Source organism: Ammospiza nelsoni, chromosome 3 (assembly GCF_027579445.1).
Source record: "Ammospiza nelsoni isolate bAmmNel1 chromosome 3, bAmmNel1.pri, whole genome shotgun sequence".
Classification (NCBI taxonomy): domain Eukaryota; kingdom Metazoa; phylum Chordata; class Aves; order Passeriformes; family Passerellidae; genus Ammospiza; species Ammospiza nelsoni.
Window position 1 is genome coordinate 52561683 of NC_080635.1, and position 20578 is coordinate 52582260.

Below are 20578 nucleotides of genomic sequence, written 5' to 3' on the forward strand. Positions count from 1 at the left end.
CTTCATAAAATGCATTCTACTATCATTTTAATTGTTAGCAAGCAGAGTTGTCTGAAAATAGCTTTATACATGCAGCTTATATACAACATGTACAAAAAACCAATAACAGACACTTCCAAAATGTGCACAGTGGGTTAGCAACACTCCTAGTAAATCTCCAGACAGATTAACTCATTCCCCCATGCCATGCTACAAGAGTTTGAAAGGAGCTATATAAAATTTAGTTTACTTACTTGAAACAGAATTTGCATATTAGGTCTGGGATATAATGAAGCAAAACCGTGCTGATTTCCTGACAACAAGGAGTTATAGTCTACCTCTGAACACCTTCCCCTCTCAACAAAAAGGAACAGACTGTAGCTTTCCATTGTGCCAAAAAGCTGGTTCATGCTGTCCATACCACACTCAGCAATTTAAGACATTGGGGGGGGAGAGCATGAATCAAACAGAAACATCAAATCTACTACAAATTAATTACTACTTTTCCAGTAGAGCACCTGTATCATCTGGTAATGTTCACATCAGAAAAATTCACTTTGGAAATAAAAACAACAATGGATTTACAAGTTCTGTAAAAGGCTATGCAGTGTAGAAAGATTATCAAACAAAATGAGGAGCAAGGAACCACAAAATCCCCAGCAGAAATAAACAGAAAAGTTGATCACAGTCAATGATAAACACCAAGAATTGACAAAGGAAGACTTTAAGCATTAGTGCTTTGCAGGTGTAAAATATTTGTGAGTGAAAAGGACTTGAGACTGATCAGAAGAGCAGGATCCAAAACTTTGTCTGGCATCCAGGAAGAACTAGTGATATAAAATTAAAAAGTACTTCTGAGAACAGGTGGGCATGTTCTCAGAAGGCAAGAAGAAAGAGAAGAGGTAAAATGTAGAAAAAGAAGGATGAGGCAGTGTTAGGCGGTTATGGATGTGTCCTGGTTCCAGCCAGAAAAGGGTTCATTTCTGCAGTTGCCAGGAGGGACACGACCAGGACCTCGGGGTTACGCTATACCACCTCATGCCAAAGCAGGGAGCAGGGGAGGGATGGGCTCCTTCCAATCAGGCCAATGGTGAAGTGAGTGGTCCAGGAAGAGCCAGGTTCCCTGTGGTAAGTGATTGCATATGAATCCTTCACTTCTTGTTATTAATTTTAATAACACTCTGTTACTAATATTATTGTTGCTACTGTTTGTTGCTTATTTCATTGCTGTTTCTAGTAAATTGTTATCATCTTAACCCTTGATATGTACCTTTTGTGCCTCCAATTTCTCCTCTAGGCCCCACTGCAGGGCAGAGGAAATTGTGGAGTGAGACAGCAGCACATGGTTTGGAGTGTTTCAGTGGGAACACTAAATTGGGGAATTCCATTCCTAAACTATGACAAAACAACAACTTTCTAAACCATTCCACATAGATTTAGAATTCATGTTAGTAATCTTCTTTGTATAAAGACTTCTAAGGAGCCACTGAAGCCACAGGGCAACTGCAACCAGCTCGGGTAGGCCATAGGGAGCCAGTCTAAACTGAACTTAGTAAGTTTTCTCATTTGAATGCAGCACACAACTTTAAGTGCATTACATCCTCCTATAGGTCTCACCAGCTAGACCTTGCTGGTTGACATTAAGAACTTCAATCTGTTACTTTCCCTGTTGAGTGGTTACAGCTGGGGAAATTTTTTTCCTAGATAATTAGCTAGAACACTTACAGTTTACATCAGTATAAGTTCTCATTGCTTTAAAAATTTGGGTAGGGATATAGCTAGTCTTGAAAAAAGAGAATTGCAAAAGAAATTTTGAACTTCAGATGGTTCACAGAGTCACAAACAGAACTAAATAAGTGCAAATGTATTATTAAGGACAAAGGGAAAAATGAATGGATACACTGCATTAGCACTTCAGCTTTTGAAATTATAAGACTAGTAACTAATTCCAAAGTCCAGTCTAAATTTCTAGTGTGCTCTCTAGAATTCACCTTAGAGAAGTCACTGCAGAAGAACAGGATACAGTGTTGTGACAGCGACAGATCTGTGCTGCTGGAGCAGTTCCACCCAACTGTAAAGAAAAACACACTTAAAATTACATTTGGCTCACGAACTGACCATAAAAAAATTACTTCCACAAGGTGCCTTTGTCTGCAAATTACTGCCCCTTCTAAGAAAGGCACTGTGAGCACCTTCTCTCTGGAGCTCAGACATGAATGCTAACCTCTCGCCTGGCTTGGGAATGATTATATGTCAGTTTCTATCCCACTGTATAAGGCGGGATTCAGCTTTGACCCTTCTTCAAACTTTTATATGAACAGCCTTGTACAAGTAGTGGCAATAAGCTTCAGTCATTGTGTCAATTTGACTACCTGTGTCGCAATGTGAGCTGATTAAAGAAAAAATAAATTAAAAATAAAAGTTTAATGGAATCCAAAATGCCTAACAGTCGTAATCAGCAAAGCTAGCACACACACAACAGAGCTAAAGTCATGCAAACTCTATTAAAGCAATACATGAGCCTGGATCAATATTCAGATAAAAATACATATTTTGATATCAGAAAATCTATACTTTTTAAAGCAATGTTTGATCAGATACACTGCTTTCTTTTATGTAAAACATATATCAGCATCTCTTTTAAAGTACAATATTATGTCAGTCAGTTTTGTTTTCTCAATAAAACATACTCTTCACTTCTAAGAGTCAGATGGTGTGAAATAACCTCATATTGGCCAGAATTTAACAGAGCCTCTCTTCTGAGGACTGTCTGAGAACAAGAGCCAAAAGTTACTTACAAGCTGCAAAGGAAAAATTCAGATTTGTTTTACAGTCAAAAATCACACTCATTAGATCATAATGACATTTCTTGTTTCAAGTTGTGCCCATTCAGTTGTGTCATGGTAGTCACTGTGTTCCTGGTATTGCTTTTCAGGGAAGTCATTTGAATGGCAGAAGAGTTGCACAAGTAGCTGGCAGATCTCTCTTTCTGAGCTTTCTTCCTGCAGCAGAGCTGGTTGTTGAAATGTCTTCTAAAACTCTCACTGAGGAAATACAGTGCAAATGGGTTGACACAAGAGTTGCAGAAGCTTAGCACTCGGGCCACTAAGGTAACAACCATATGTCCCATCGATGGATCAATCTTATTGTAATTAAAGGATCTGTACATGTATAGCACGTGGTTGGGAAACCAGCAGATAGCAAAGAAGCCAACAAAAACTAAAACAATTTTTGCCAGACGCTTCCGAGTTTCCATCTAAAAAGATGAAGAGAACCCAAATGAACAACAACACACAGAGCTATCCCACATAACAGGTTTCATTAAAATATGTAGCATTTTGCTATATTAGCTTCAGCAATTGTCATGAGTAAGGCCTGCAAAAATTCTTCCTTCAGGGGCTGAATTACTTTTGCTATCTCATTTCCTTTTCCTCTTTCAGTTAACTCTCAGTCAACTCAGCTGTTTGCAGTTAGAGAAGGTTGCTCTTTCTATATGATACACACAGCAAGGATGATTCATGACCCCAGGAAGCACTGGCTTTTAGTCTGTAAGCATGCACCACAGGGTGTTGCGAAACGTAACCTTTTCTTATGAGATCTCAGAGCTTGGCTTGAAACTTAAGTTTTAGTTAGGAAGCTATTTAGAAATAGGTTCTGGCTTCAAAATCTAGAGGTATCCTTAGATCGACATGACTAGGGTGTTAGCTACACAGTGATCCTTATATCCCTTTGGTTTTCACTGAGGGTCTCAGCTTGCACCTCTCTCCTGGGGAAACCACCAAAATTGTATTACGCCATCTAAAGCATCTTAATTCCAGGGTAAGGTGAAAGGTTCCATTAATTGCAATAAAATCACAAAATGTACCTTAATTGCAGTGCTAAGGCATAACAGATTACATTCTAGATACTGAGAATGGCTGAAAAGATGGCACAATAAGAGCCTACACAGAAGTTCCAAACTGAGAGAGGGAGATAAACTGGCCAGGTAGAAGGCTCCAGAGAGAAGCAGGAAGTTTCCCCATATTCCTCCTAAAAGATTTGTTGTGTATATCAGGTATGAAAGTTTTGCAGAGGAAGGAAAGTTTTCTACTCTGCTCAATTTTCTGGGAAAAAAAAAAAAAAGGAAAAAAACAAGTGAATTTATTCTAACATTTTTTCAAAACCTGTGAAATTAATCTTTAAATTGTTTTCTTGGGTCTATCAAAACAAAAAACTGGGTAAATCAAAATAGCTGGGAAAACTCTAACATTCAAATTTGGTAGCATTTGCACTCAGACAGATTGCTAGAGCAGACTAAAAGGTGAAGAAGTGTAGTGTGAATATCACACTTGGTTTAAAGAAACATGAACTGATAGCAATGGCCTGAATTTATTTTCTCTTTCTGGGAGATATGTAAGTCCACCAGAATTTTCTATTCTTCAGAGCCTCATAGATTAACAAAGAGAAAAAAAAAAAAACTAAGTAGAATGAAAAAATGTGTTCTTACTTTGAAAATACATGTGAATTCAGAAATGTGGTATAAATTAAATATTGGTTCCATCCAGAGGGTTCAGCCAAAAGGCTCTCTATATTTCACAGGAAAATAAAATAATACATGAAGTGCTAATATATATGCACTTTTGACAAGAAACAGACTAGAGTAGAAATGAAATGTTGCTCAAAAAGGACGTAAAGGAATGTAGTCTTTTGAAAAGAATGTGTGCATGCAAAGAAATTTCTGAGAGTATGAAAGTAGTTTTCTAAATTACTGGCAGAGAAAACAATTCAAAACTGTTTAAATTGGCATAATTATTTTTCTCTATCAGTACTAATGCTTTTGCAAAGCAGCTGAGGCACTTTCACTGCAAAAGCTGCTGTTTGTACATATGTGTATTCCTGCTAATGTTACTGTCTTGTTGCTCCCTGTGCCTCACGGGGAAGATTGGCTTTGCCTAGCATTTTAAAATGGTTTGTCTCAAAGATATACAGAATCTATACTAGGAGTTTTATAGCATCTCTAACAGAAAAGATATTAGAAAAGTGCGAGTTCAGTATTGTATCCAAGTAAAAAAAAAATCAGTTAATGCTCTCTGTTCATGTTTCCAACACTCCTTAATCTGAAAAGAATCTTAGATCCCCTAAGTAAAGGTTTCCCTGCCTATGTCAGTTTTCTCATTTCCAAGCACAAAAAGGGACAATTCTCAAAACATTAATGTAAGATTACTTTCCTAAAATGACTGCCTATGGAGGCGGGTGAAGCCACCATCATTAACTACAAAAACATCATTCCTCAGTAAAAATACAAGTAATGGTTACAGTAACAGCACATACAAACATATATACCAATCTCATTTGCTGTTAGGAATGAGCATTCATGGCACTGAATTTATAATTTTCCTTGTTCATATTCATTTACATACTGGGCTTAATATTGAGTAGTCGTGAAAACAAGGAAAATCTTGAGAAAATCCTTGCCTTATTTCATGTGGAAACTGAACTAATGCTCTGCAAAATCCAACAGCTTGGATGTTATAATTCCTTCACTTTCATTCATAAGTGTATACAGCACACAAATCTTTTACCAGGACATAAAAAGCAAATTGCTTACCTGTCTTTTGGAATGCTCACTGTGTTCCCCAGGGATGTTGTGAGCACTTTTTATTAAACTCTTTGCAATATGATAGTAGTAGATACTGATAATTACAAGAGGGACAAGGAAATACACAAGGAAAAGCAGCACAGAATGGATCTTTGGGTGCATGTCGTCTGTCATGGGGTATGGTATGCATGCTGTGAAGGTGGCATTATCGGTGTCATTGATGTGAGCCAGTTCGGAGAACACTGCTTCAGGAACTGCCAGGAGCATGGAGATTACCCAGATGGCAGTGGCTTTGAGACAAGTCCACAGCACTGCACTGGAGGTCTGGATGTCCATGGGATTTACAATTGCTTTGTACCTGAAATTGACCAAAATGCAGATACAAATTAAAAGGTATTCAAATTCAACATGCAATCTACAAGCTTGCTTCATATCTTTGATTAAAACAATGTCATATTTTTTCCTAATTTGAAATGTCAAGGGGCTTATAATCTTTCTTTGACTCACATTCTCTAAATCTCCACCTTTGTTTTTGTATACACTCATCAGAGGAGGCAGAAGGAGACCTGGATACAATCTGTGTCTGTAGGTGCCCATTCTGTGCCAGTGTGGTGGAAGTGAAGAATCAGCCATGGCTCTACCCTTTCCTTCTTCAAATATTCAAATATCCACAAGTCATCCTACTTCGATATTCCACATGTACCAGCACATGCACACTTTGTGTTTCCTTCCTTCTTTCCCTGGCTCCTGAAGCCCAGGGCTCTCTGGCAGCCACCACAACTTTCCCACTCTAGGATACTCCCAGCCCCCCTCAGAGGAATATATGCATCTTCATAAAGTCAGGCATTTATGACTCCCAATGGCCTGTGCAGAAAGTATAAACTCCTACATAAAGTAAACATTTCCACATCAATAGCTGGAAGCTGCTGCTCTACACTGCATTTTGGAAAACTGTCTCATAACGTATGATTGCATATAAACCTTTGTGGAACTGATAATTTCATAGCGTCTGCAATGGAAAAAGGAATAATTGCAGAGAATGGAAATATCACTCTAGAGCAAAATAAAATAAATTAGTAGAAGTAGACTTTGGTCAGGAATTCTTTTATTTTAAAAAATCATTCCAGGAGGTGATACGAAGTCAAACTTTCCACAAGAAAATGAAATTGTTATAAGGACAAATAGAATTTGAGAAAAATATTTCAAGGATACCTTAAAGCTCTACTTAAATTTTAAATTTATTTAATTTTTTTAAATGTAAGTAAATTATGCTTCAATATTTTTATTAAAACCTAAATCTTAAACAAAGGTTAAACAAAACATTTCATTTTGTCTAAGCTGTGGCAATATGGAAGTTCAGGGGATTTTTCTTAACTGCATTAAGTTTCCTGTTTTTTCTTTCAATTTGATTTGGGATGGCTGTGATTCCTTCTGAAAGAGCAAAAGTTTTGAGAAATGGAAAAAATTATTCTTCTTTAATATTCAAGGAAAAGTTTAACAGGATAAGGAGAGTCAGTAGAGGTTCATACTCCAGGTACATAACTTTGCTCATCCTCGAGTGTTTGTAGTCTGTGAAGAAGTATGAATCACTTTTAAAGAGTGTTTCAGATTTTAGGTATATTGAATCACCCTCTAGGGTGCTTGGGTTTTTTCTCTGCTAGCTACACAATGAGCTTAGATTAAGGAGAACAGTAAGTTAGACGCCTCTACTTTGTGATAAAATTCCATATCCATGTATGTAGATAGATGCACATGCCTATAGATGTATAAATACATATGGGGATGAGCAAGTGACTAAATACTTACCAAGGATTAGTTTATACCCAAATATGACTTGGTTGCTGAAGGGAATGCTGAAAAATGGAGCTGTGATCCCAAACACCCCTCAGGGCCAATTTGCAGGTCCTGACAGGTAGTTCATAGCTCTTCAACACCTTAAGCTGCTGTTTGCAACTGGCTGTGCCCTGAAAACATCTAGAGTAAAGCACTGCAACAGTACCCAAGGAAACCTTTCCTTCACAGAATATGTCAGTCAAAATGTGCCTTGGGGTTCTCCTTCTCAGGTTTGTGATAAATCATATGATCATTAAATAATTAAAAATAATGGCTACTAATGTTCATATCCTCTCTAAATTCAGAGAGAATTTTTACTGTATTTTCACCCCTATCATGGAGTAGAAAACAAAATTCAGCAAACTGTCTCCATTAATTTATAGTTACCATTTCTGCTAACACGCAGTGAGAAACTCCCTGGACACCAAGGTGTAAAGAAAGCCTTTATATTGCCATAGGAAGGACAGAAGCTTCTGCACAAAGCATGAATATTCCTCAGCACAAACTGTGACCTTATTATTCAATAATTGCTTCCTATTGCTGTCTGCCTTTATTTCATTACATAAAGACAGACCCTCTGTTTCTGAGATGATGTCAAGTCCTTACATCTGCTCATTTTTTAAAAAGTTCGTGTTCTTAGGGAAGAGCCAGTTGGGGATTTTGGGGTAGGGGGAGGACATTGGATAAAAAAAATGTTTTGTTGTACAGATTTTTTTTCCTCTCCTTTTCTATTTCACTGCTTCAAAATATTTTGACCACAGTCCTATGACCCAAGTAAATGACCACATCACAAATAATTCTTTTAGCAGCAAATGGGCCTAGTTAATCTCTAAATGGAAGAATTTTTCAGAAGTCTTTACATTAGCAGAAGATGTGACATATATTTGTACCTTGGCATATATTGCTGTTTCAGCAAATAGTATGCTTTTTCCTGAGCCATAACTTACTTCGAGAGGAAAGGCATTGAAGCAGAGCGCCCTTTTTCACAAAACAGATGAGTTTAGTGCAAAACAAATCCCTCCTTTCATTCAACTTGCTACTTTAGTGGCTACAAGGTGGCACTCTTCCTAGGTCTCAGCCCTTCACAGTACTCAGCGTTAAGAAAAATGCACTGTGTTTTACAAAAACATCTTGTCATCTTGTTTATATCTCTAAAAAGCTATAGAGTGAAAAGAAACAGGTCACAGATAAAATGAAATGTAAACTGAGTGGAATGAGAAGTGTTCCCAAAATGAAAACCCAACCTCTTCCTTTGTATAAAACCAGTGTAAAGCAAGAACATACCAGCAACCATTCAAATTGCAAAGAGCATCTTTTCCATCAATAAAAACAATGTCAGCAAATTAGACTAACAGTGCAAATTAGTCAAATTAGTAAGTAAATTCATCTTTTCTTTTATTTCACTGATGAAAAAGAGCAAATTATAGGCTGCCATGAAGTCCAGGAAATAATTATAAATATGCATTTGGTTTTAATTAAAAGCCATCAAGTAAATTCTGTCTCCCTATATCCTCTATCATTATCACTGCTGACAAAGGGACCCCAACTCAGGAAACTCTTCCTGCCTTTGGAGCTGTGGTTTCTGCCAACAGATACAAGCACAAACTTGCCCACTCTCCTTCAGCAGATTGCTTTAAAATGGCAAAAAAAACCTATACAAAAAACCCAATCTCCTCCCTTCTACACAATCCCAAAATAAATTAATGAACTAATATCCTCTTTCTCCAGAGATATAACATTTTGCTGCCTTCTAAACTCCAATCTATTTTATCTATTTCTCCTGACCTTTGTTTTCAAAGACTTTCTAAAAGGTATTTCTCAGCTCCAAATTGGAATGGAAAGCTCTACTCCTGTTTCTGCTGCATCCACAATGCTGTTTCCCTCCCACACAGCTGGTTTAACAGAAGGTGCTCCTTTAATAGACCTATTCTGTCCTTCCTTTGCTTTCCTACCTCTTCTTCTAGAGTACTTTTTTGTGATGACCTTAAAAAAACCTAAAAAGAAAACCCCACAATAACTAGTCAATACCTAGGCAGCCACTGGAAAATAGCCTACCATTCTAACTTGATTAGCCTCAATATCTCCTTGCCCTTTTGATTCTGCATGGTCTCTTGTACTTTTAAAAAAGCCCCTCAGGTCAAGGACTTTCTTCTTCTTGCTGTTTATATAGTACCTACCACAAATAGGACCCTAAATTATCACCTAATTTCCTACATGACATCACAATGAAAATAAATATAATGAAGTGTCAGAGGCCAGGCAGGGAAGTTTTACATTACTTCAATTTTCATTTTAATCCTGGAGCTGGAGGGGTGGGTACTATTTGCCTCATTATAAATAAGCTTTTTAAAGTGATGTTGTTGTGTCATTGTACTGCATTTCCTGCAAACTAGAGTAATTTATCAAAACCATTCATATGTTAGTCTTTTATTGTGTCCCTGCATGGTGCTTTCAAACACAAAAATTTTAACAACATAACAGCTTATAAATATATCCAAAAAGGAAACCTGGTTGTGCAATCAGTATTTGTTAAAAATACTCATATCATGTCCAGTTGCAGTCCACTCTACAGTAAAATGAAATTTTGGATGTTCCAAAGCCCTTTTCCTTGTATGGGCAGTTCTATTGGCCCAACTCCAGCTGAATCATTAAGAGCACAACAATTTATCTAGCTGAAAACATTGTGGTATCATTTTATCACGGGAATTGAGATGTGCATTGCTCTATTTTATTCTTGTAAATTCTTGCAATGTAAAGTACATTTCCCTTTTTTTTTTTTTTCCAGGTAATATCAATATTTTTCTGTGCTTATCTCTTGAGAGCAAAGAATTTCATTTACTCAGGAATGAGCATCTCTGAGGTCTGATAGTGAATACAATAAACAGTATTTGAAATGCAGACTAGAAGACCATGTGCAAACACACTTAAAATCAATGTCAATGACATGTGTTCTGTGTTTCTCAGGGGAAAAATCTTAAGATTTTCCTAAGTGGAAAAAATTTTCCACTCTGTAAAAATACGCTCCGTTGAGCCAAAAACTATCAATAATGGTTCAACTCTTGTTGATGGTTTCTCCACCCTGAAAAGAATCAAACCAGAAGTTTCCCAGGATGGTGGAAGGGTTCTTTTCTGCATGACGTGTATTACCTGCCCTGTCCACCCAGTGTTTCAGAGGATAAGTGTTCTCTTTCCATTTCATTTTTTCTTCTCTTTCTACTTCTGCTACTTGCGATTTGCCTCATATTAGCTAACTATGCTTCCTACAATCTTGTGCAAATCTTGCAATGCCAGCATTCTGGACTTTACTTCTACTTCTCTAAAGCCAGTCATTGATACCTGCACTAGTTAAAATCACGAGTTAAAAGTACCATAATTAATTTGTTCAATTCTGCTCCTAAAAATAATATTAGTAAGTTGTTTCACCAGCTATTATTCAGAAAAGTTCATATATGTCAGCATTTCCAGTAAATTTATATTTAAGTTTGATAATTTCAAGTCACTGATGAACACATTTTAACATATCTTAAGACAGACTAATAGGTCTCCATTAGAGTTGCAGTTTCTCTAAGTTTCTACTGTGAAAAGGAGGAGAGGACAGAGGAGAACCAAATCTAATAAAGATGCTACATCTATATGAGCAAACTAAACAGTGCCACAGTCTATTTTTAGGCCTGGAGGCCAAACATCCATGACTATTTAATTAATCTCTCTAATTGCCCAGTACAAGACCACCACATCCAAACAAATTAGGAAGTTTACACTTCTGTTGGTAATGGCCACTGGGCTTGTGTTCAATCCTGAATCATGCCTAGAAATTGTTTAGAGAATACTGATTGACCCAGGTCAAAACCACATCATGGACCTCTAGAAAACCAGTTTGACAAGTGTCTGACTACCAGTCCTCAGTCCCATGCCCTGGCACTGTTTAATATGGGTTTGTGCATATATAGATAGATATACACAGACATAAGTATATGCATTAAAAAAAAAAAAAAAACACACACTTTCAGATGCCTGAAAACATCATCCAGCAGCCTTACACAATGGCTGGCCCATCCCAACCCACTGTGCCCATTCTTGACTTTTAAAATAAGCAAGCAGTTGTATTTCCCCTGCTGTTCATTCCAGGAGCTCCCTGGATTGCACCTACTCTGTTTGCACCTAAGCTTCATTTACAATCCTGAAACTAAGCACAGCCAAGTTGAGGGGCCTGATCTCAAAGTTATGTTTAAATAATGGCTGGGGCACACCAAAGTCATCACCCTTCACAAAACTGCCACTGCAAAGGCAGCTCTGGCACGTGCCTCTCCGGGAACAAAATGGGGCCATTCATGCAAGCAGGGTGTCTGGGAGCCATTGCCCAGGCTGCTAGACTCAAAATTAACATTTCACCTGTGAGAAGAGAACTTTATTCTTAGCCTGCTGCATCACACAAACAACTCTACATACTATTTCCCAGGGGGAAGTATAAGGAAGTTCAGCATGTATAGTTTCTTGGCTTCTATCATCTTTCTTGACTCTTTATCTCATTCCAACACTAATTTGGAATTCTGGATTTGGATTCTGCTCAGGAGGGGTGGATGGGATGAGGGGAAAGTCAGTATCCAGGCTAGATATTAGGCCTTGCAATGCGCAGCCTGGACAAGCTTATGTACTTTTTGGCTTTGTCCCCTAGTTCTCTTTTCTCCTGTTAAAAAAGCTTAGAAAACCACAACTAACCTTGCTTAATTCTTCCAGTGTTTAGTCTCAATCCTGAAGGGTCAAAGAACTTGGAGAAAAGAAGAATCCATTTCTCCAAATGAGTTTGATCCAAATGCTATCGATACCCCAACCTTTAGACTGATAAGAGAGAGTTGCATGCTTGTCTGCATATTTACTACATGCTTCCTGCATGTCTCTCAGCAAAAATATCTATACATACTTGAATAAGATCTCATAAAATCATCATTGCTGGATCAGAAGGTCAAGAAAAATATCAACTACAGAAACTAGAGTGTCTGCAAGAAGAAATGCCACGTGTAAAATATGCTTAGTGCCATTTTACCTTTATAAATTTTTTGTTGTTACAAAACAATTTCTCCCATTTCAGTGATTAATTCGGTTATAATCTAGGCCACAGCAGATAACACACTGTTGTGGAGAACATAACATGGTCAGATGATTTTTAGAAATGTTACAAGCCAGGAAGAATTAAATAACCAAATCTTTATTAATATACCTAGAACAGACTTAGATTTTCCCATTTGAGAATATAGACCCTAAATATCTAATTTCTAAATTCAAAAGTTAGCAAATTCATCTACTTGCTCCAGTAGTATAATCTAAAAGCTCTACTCTCTCCCTTTTAAACACATTTCCAGTGCAAGTTTATTTGCAACTTCTGATCTTGGGCTGCCCTGTAATCAGTGTAGATGGAAAATACAGAAGTACACAACATGGTAAAAAGGAAAGGAATATAAAAACATTATAGAGGGAAAAGTTAATGTAGCAATCCTTAAAATACATTTAATCAAACAAACTTGGAGCCAAAACACAAGTATGAAACTATTCTTAAAAAACACTATGAAAAGCAGCTGGAAAAAATGAAACAACATTTGGAATAATTGTGTGAAGGAAAAGATAAAGTTATATGAGATATAATTACATCATATCAGAATAACCCCTTCTCTCATGTTCATACACACACCACAATTTCATTTTGATATATGCTCATGCAAACTTGGAAATACACAAATCTACATGAAAAGATTTTGTGGGCTGTTTATCTTGTGGTTATCTTCTCTGACACCTGAAAAGTTGTGTCAACTTAGGTCCAAAATACACTTCTCTTCAATGGACACCAAAGTAGGTTTCCTCTTATTTCTACAAATTTAACGAAGAACTTACTTGCTATTTGTAATTACACTGTCAAATTACACTGAGTCTCAGCATGGTTTAGAAGTTGCATGTTTAGACCTAGGATTGTGACTACATATACCCTGTTTCATTAATACAGATAAAAACCCATAAAATAATTTAGCACCGGAAATATATAGTCTGGTTCTGCAGCAGAATTCATATCATAAATGCACAAGTTTTTCTGTAATTAAACAACTTAAAATGAAGATTCAATTAAATTATTTCTTGATAATTTAAGATACTGAAGAGTTCCATCACACTGCAGAGATGTATTATTTATTCTCTAACAAACTTATCATGTGAAATCTTTTCCCTAGACAAAGCTTTGGTAGAGCATACTTGATCTTTGACATCATTTCTGAGGATCTGCTAAATACTGACTTGAGAATTACAGCATTCCAATTCGTATTAACCCATTGCAGCGTAATAGATAAGGGAATAGTGTACCACATTATGCTGAAGAGCAAACAAATAACAGAAATGGATGGTGATATACATGCTTGTTAGGAATTGGGCTGGATCTGCTGTTTAGCAGCTATTTTGTGTGTCACAGACACAGGCTTTTACTGAATGGCTCAAAGAAGCAGGAAACAGGAGGGATGGTTTTGGAGCTGTTTCCCCCTGTTTAGGTTGCAGCCTACAAAAGGCAATCCAAACACCAGCATTTGCAATAGTTAAAACAAAGTGGCTTCTGCCAGCTCAACACAGGCACTGCATTGATCACTGATCGGGATAAACACCACAGCCATTTCTCACTTCACCATCCTCAACCTGAGCTGTTTCTCTATGGGCTGGAGAGTACACACAGGACATGCACAAAGGCAGGAGTTTAACAGATGCATGTGTCCATATGAAGTTTGAGAAACAGTAGTGCCTAACTTGGCAGGAAAATGTTATTTGCTGAGAAATCATTTTTAGCTGAGCATAGACAGTCACAAGAGGAACTTCTCCAACAGCTGATTTGAATTGCCTGGTTTGGACAATATTACACTATAATAGTTAACTCCTTAATCTACTCCAGACATAAAATTCTTTCTGCAATCTCTAGATCTAAACATGTTAGATCTAAACATGTTGGGGAGGTGGAGGTTCTGCTATCTCTCTTTTTTTCTTGAATATTTTATATTGTGGTCCTTTTATCTGCATAAGATAGATATAAATTAATTGGAAAATTATTGGGTGGGGACAGGCCTCATTGTCTCATTTGACAAAGGTTTTCTGGGAAGCTTTATTTTGAGAGTCAATTTGCATACATGAACTAAAAGGAAAGTTTAAAAAAGGTGACAGACAAAGCTTGCCAAACCTGTCTTAAATTTCTTTTGCATTGCCTGTTATTGCATAATTATAACCATACTGCTATAGCCTACAGTGAGAGAAACATCTGGACCATCATTTATTTTAATGTACTTCGCTCATTCATTCATTCAATACATTTACCTCAAGTATTACGGTATCTAAATAAATATTTATAGAATATCATAGTTCTACTTGGTCCATATATTTTTGTTTTCCCATCTACTGTATAGTGCTAAGGCATAGTTTTTCCATTTATAATCTTTCATTTTACCTTTGATTATTTTTTTTATTTGATTAATTAGAAGTAATTTTCAATATGTCATTCAATATTATTTTATTCATAAGGAGTCCTTAGTTCCTGACTATCAGCTATTAGACCTCAAAAGGAAATCACGTCCACTGTCCTGCTTCACCTGCTTCACTACATGTAATAAGAAATGAGGGGTTTATATTTTTCAATCACTGTATTTCAGCCTGAATCAGCATCTGCCATAATAAAAGAAGAAACTAAAAATAAAGTGTGAGAAAAGTAAAAAGAAGTTTTCATTAAAGTGATATTACTAATGAAAAAACCAAAGAAGGTGTGTGGCAGAAGGTAGTAGGGCAGCTTTCCACACTTCAGAATATTTCCAAAGTTCCCAAAGAAAATGAGATTATAGACTAGCAAACTGAACCAAACCAGATTTTGCTATCAGATGTCATCAGAAGTCAGCACAGAGTGCAAATTTGCAAAAAATATTTTTTTATTTTTTTTAGATACAGAGTGCAGTCTCCCAAATCTAAAACAAAACAAATATAAAGAAAAAAATAGATGGAACGGAACAAATAGTTTAGCTATGAAAATCTATACAATACATTTTAAGTATCTCAGGCACTATATTCAGCTACTTAAGTATGAATTTAAATTTTCAAACTGCTACATGTTAATCACTTATTTGTCTCATCAAAGGTGTCTATGTTGCATTACTTAAGAAGAAAGAAAATACAATGCTATTCCAAGTGTAGTAGGGTGAGTTCAGCTTTGCTGTCTCCATTAGAGTGCAGCAGAACTGCATTAGATCTAATATATTTAAATTTTTCATTAGAAATAAAATTCCGTGTAGGAAAAGAAACAGAATTAAATTTAATCCTATTTTTACAGATCACTTAAAAATGAGGCATAAATGACAGCTAAAGAGAAAAGAAAAGACTGTGTGGGACAAATTAAAGCTGGTTGCAGGGGCTGCTGTTTATTCTTCCAAAGGCTATTCACTGCAGATGCCTTGGCATTTTGTGGGTACCACACAATAAAGCAGTAACGCCAGAGGTGCACATTGTAGCACCCAGTCTTAATTCACTGCACCCAGAGCTGTCCACACCAAGGTTAAAATGTCATCCAGACCTCTAACTCGGAAAAGCATCCTGGAAACACCTTTCCAAACTGCCCTGCTTAAGTTCTTACCCTACCTAGATTCCTTCCCATGCACAAAACAGCAAGAGCCCTCTCCCTGAGAATAAGATAAGGATCCCTAGGGGCCTGGTTTGCCTTCTGAGCTAAATGTATGGTCCATCATGAACACAAATTTGAAAAACATTTTGTGCAGCAGTAAGGAAGTCATTGGATGGTTCAAGTCAGGCTCATCCCTGGCTTCTGTCCTTTTGGCAGTGAGGAGATGCTGGCACATATTTTCTTTATGTGTGCCACGCTGCAGTCCCTCTGGCAAACTTTTCTCACTTCTTTACTTTTATCCTCCTTATCAAAGACCACACCAAGTCCTGAGACGTTCTCATCAACACCCATTAGCCCTTGCCAAAACTGCAGTCCATGGGCCCTGGAGAAACAAGCTCATCAAGGCCCCATTTGTCAATTCTTGTCCCGCCACATCTTTAGGAAGTGCATCCCTGGTTACTGTGCACCAGCTCTGAGCACTTTTAGGGTGTGCTGAATGCTATTGGGAGTGTTCTATCCTACACTCCCCTTAGCCCCCTTCTTTTTTTTGGTACATTTTTGTCTTTCAGCCCTCTTCCTCCTCCTCATTTGTCATCCAGTCTATTAAGTTTTCTCTTTCTGTTGCCCACCCTCTCTTTTTCCTTTGGTTTTATAAACAAGAGAAATATAAAGGTCTGTAGAGGTGGTCTGGTTTCTGCACAATAGAGGAAACTCAGAGGCCATGAGGACAGCATTGCTGTCCCTACATATCCTGCATGGCAGTGAGAAGGGACAGCTGGCTCAGCAGCACATCTGTGCTGCCTTCTCCATCCCGTAGGAGAGGGAGACTGCATCCTGCTCTGACACCAAAACCCTGTACCACCAGTGCCACCACTGCATCATCTCTGCTGCCACCATCCCCACCTGCACCACTGACCTGCATCCCTCTCTGCCCCAACAGTGTGGGGCTGCAGCAGGGCACCTCTCCCCACAGCTGGCAGCCACACCTCCAGGAGCTCAGGGCTGGGAAGAACCAGCTGCTATTCCTGTGATGGGGATGGGCAACCTCAGGCAGATATGCTGCTAAATCCCATCTTGCATGGAAGTCTGGAAAGTGTTAAAAATCACATACTACATTTGTACACACACATAAAAAACCCCAAATTAAAACTCAAATAACCTCAATACAAGATAATGAAGCTTCCAAATAAAAGGTGTGTGTTTGTCACACTGAAAGCATTACTGCTGCTGAGAAGGACTTCCATAACAAAAACAATTTGTATGAAATCAAGCAGCTTTACAAAATATATACATATGCAACTATATACTACTACTTTTACTAAACTAACAGTAGTCATATGTAATTTTTCTTCCTTCGGTTTGTTGGCAACAATCATTCAGAGTTTGTAGCTTCTGTAGCTATTTCTGTTAAATGTATCACACACAAGGAAATCATTATGCCAAATTTCCACATAAACAATAAGTATTAATTTGACTGTGGAAACCAAAACAACCTCCCTCATCCTAATTTACACAAGCATGCTCCAAAGAATCCTAAGCATTCCTAAATCTGTTCTGTAGTATAGTCAGTCTCTGGCATTCTATACAGTCTCATGGTTACAAGGAGCAAAAAGCACAAAGGGCTTTAATTAAAATGTATTTTGAACATTATCTGTGAAAGAAGAGGCCACTAAGAAGACACTGTGCACCAGACCAAATACTGGATTGTAATGGAGCCTTCTTGGTGGCATCACTGCTTACAAACTGCTAACATCCTACCCTAGATTCACATATCTGGAGAAAACACTGCCCACAGCCAGGCCTCACCTCCTCAGCACCTCTTGTGCGCAGGATGCTGCCAACACTTCTGATCTGCCAGCATAATCACCCACAACTGATCTAGTGACTACACACATTAGAATCTGGCTATAGATTGGTGTCACAGAAACCCCTCCCCACCAGTGCCTCCCCTCTAGTCCAACACAAGTGTTGTACCAAGTGTTGTACAAAGTGTAGATTTGACTCCAACCCAGACACAGCTGAAAGCTCAGCCAGCTTCACTCAGCAGTTTCCTGGGCCCTAGGACACTGGTCTCTGAAGTCAGTGGAAGATCTTCTGACTGGAAAATAAAAGTTTTTTGTTCTCAGTGACCTAAAATAAAACTCCAAAAGTTAAAGAAATGTTGTAAATTCCTAGTATAACCATTTCTGACATTGACATATACTGTGGGGTCCAAAATGCTGGAGAAATGTATTTATTATGAGCTTATTTGGTCTCAGCACTCAAACGGTGACTGTTTTTTGTATGTGCAATTCTAGATGCATTAAGCATAAACAGAGTCAGTATTATAAATTCTTGACTCTTTCCTGATATAAAAAGGGATATAAAATTATCTGGAAAAAATCAAACAGTGAATGTTCCAAAGCTATATAAAAAGCAAATTAATGAATCCTTAAACATTAAATCACCAGCATTCCCTCATGTTACATTTCTCTAGAGAAATGATCTCCACTAACTTCTTCCCTTTTCAAACAAGATATACACCACAAGATATTAAGGAGTGGAAATAGAGCAGAAAGAGAACTGCAGGGTTTCCTTGGATGTGTTAGGAGAGATTTTTGAAATACTATTTAACTGAGATAATCACAGACCTACAGGTGTTCACTTTAAGATATGTTTTGCAATCTCTTCTTCAAAACCATAACCCATTTTCACAAGTTACAGTTTTTATAGACAAATATGTTAGGACCTGATTCAAACATAGCTGAAATGAATGTTCACTGAAAACTATCCTCAAGTGAAATCAAACAATGGATTAAATTAGCTAAAAAAAAAAATCAACAGAAAATAAAGGATTAAAAGTTTTAAACATTAACATCCTAAACATTAATTGTGAAGATGTATTTCTAAACTCAGCTCTTCACATCATGCACCAATATAATGCAGTGGCTCAGTTGAAAACCCCACAAAAGAAAATTGATGAATATTTATGGAGAAGGAATTAAACATTTTCATTTCTGGCCCAAAAAAATTGCTCAGATAAAAAATAAAGATCATTTCATATCATTTAAGTTTGCAATTACACTGCAAGATTTTGTCTTTCAGAGCCTGAAGCATAGTTCTACAGTCACTCAGTTGCTATAAATTCCTTAAGTACCCATTCACAGTAATTGGGAGGAAAAACTGGGGATCCAGCTGTTTGTTTTTTCCTAATTTGACAAGTACTGGAGATAAAAGTGTCACTTTCTAATTTGTTAGGGGGTATTTCCTTTTTAATTTATTTTCCTTCTTTTCTAAAAGTTCAGAAGACAATAAGAATAGTTTCAACAAAGGTTTAAGATTGACATTTAAAACAGAGCAATTTGGGGTCCCTGAATTCCAAGAAGCTAAGCTACCTCTGGCAGTCACCTCTGGTAACCTGCTCTTCTACTAAGGCACAGACACACATACAGGCACACATGAGTATAGCTTCTCAGCAGAAAGAAACAAATTGATTAAAAATACATTTGTGCCTAACTTGGTTTAAATCACTCACTGCCCATAGACACAACACTGACTTGGCAAGGGTAATATCTGGCATCTAAAACTTTACTCTAATGAATAAAATTGCAATATATGGACTGCTACAGGACCATCCTAGAGATGCAGAAGACAGGGCTAAACTCAATTCTTGCACCTGACACCCTGGAAGCTGGGGGCCAGGCACAGCCATTTCCAGATATTCTTTAACTTCAATTAGTACTACCTAGAGAAGAAGAAGCACCTCACAGGTTGGAATGAGGGGATTGCAAACCAGGGATGCCTTATCTAGACAGGTTCTTTACCTTTCATCAGCCTTAGCCCAAGTTGCAGAGAGCTGAAGAGGCAGCCCAGCTTTCCTACCTGTCAGCACTGAGGGCAGTGAGGGTGAAGACAGAGACACCAACAGAGGTCAGCTGGATGACAGGGATGAGCTTGCAGCCCACTTCTCCAAAGAGCCACTCTTCAGAGAAATACCGGGAGGCATCCACGGGCACACAGGTCACTAGCAGGAGCAGATCACCAGCAGCGAGGCTGGAGATGAAGATGTTGGGCACACTTCGCATGGCGCTGTTGGAAATGAAGATCTTCATGAGGGTGATGTTGCCCAGCAAGCCGACAGTGATGATGAGCAGGTAAAGCGAAGGGATCACGCAGCGGATGATGAACACGGCCGTGCCTCTCCCCGGGGACAGCAGGGCTGTGTCGGGCACCAGGCGCACGCTCCCATTCTCCGCGAAAGGCATTGCTGTGAGCTCGGGCGGGGGCTCTGGCTCCATCCTACAGCTTTGCGCGGACTGAAGGTCTCCAGTGCAAAGTGCAGCGGGAGCCACAGCAAACTTCACCTCTCTGCGAGTCAATCAACTTTCTCCCCCTCCTCTACTGCCTTTCCTCCTACCCCTTCTCTGGCGAGTTTTCTCCCTTAAGAAATGCAGAGGAATGTCCGCCGGAGCAGTGGCCGGGGAGGGAAATAAAAACTCCCGTACGCTGTCCCTCGGCTCTTCGGACGAGCCTCTCCCGGTGGGCAGGAGATCCTGAGCCTGGGGGCAGAGGACGCCGTCGGGACA

At 38.2% G+C, this 20578-nt stretch overlaps 1 protein-coding gene across 1 annotated transcript; it reads right to left on the bottom strand.

The window, feature by feature from the left end:
* Positions 1-2448: 2448 nt before the first annotated feature.
* NMBR (neuromedin B receptor) lies at positions 2449-20290 on the bottom strand. The gene is made up of 3 exons (XM_059468970.1): positions 19875-20290; positions 5567-5915; positions 2449-3235 (listed from the first exon to the last, which is right to left on the bottom strand). Exons 1-3 carry the CDS (start codon positions 20288-20290, stop codon positions 2834-2836), a joined length of 1167 nt encoding a protein of 388 aa, XP_059324953.1. The 3' UTR covers positions 2449-2833.
* Between the last annotated feature and the right edge of the window lie 288 nt (positions 20291-20578).

Bases quoted from the DNA above. Each gene is read 5' to 3' on its own strand.
- NMBR (XM_059468970.1), bottom strand. From the start codon at position 20,290: ATGGAGCCAGAGCCCCCGCCCGAGCTCACAGCAATGCCTTTCGCGGAG. The intron at 5,916-19,874 runs GTAGGAAAGCTG...GGTCAATTTCAG, and splicing joins ACTGCCCTCAGTGCTGACAG to GTACAAAGCAATTGTAAATC. The intron at 3,236-5,566 runs GTAAGCAATTTG...TCATCTTTTTAG, and splicing joins GTGAGCATTCCAAAAGACAG to ATGGAAACTCGGAAGCGTCT.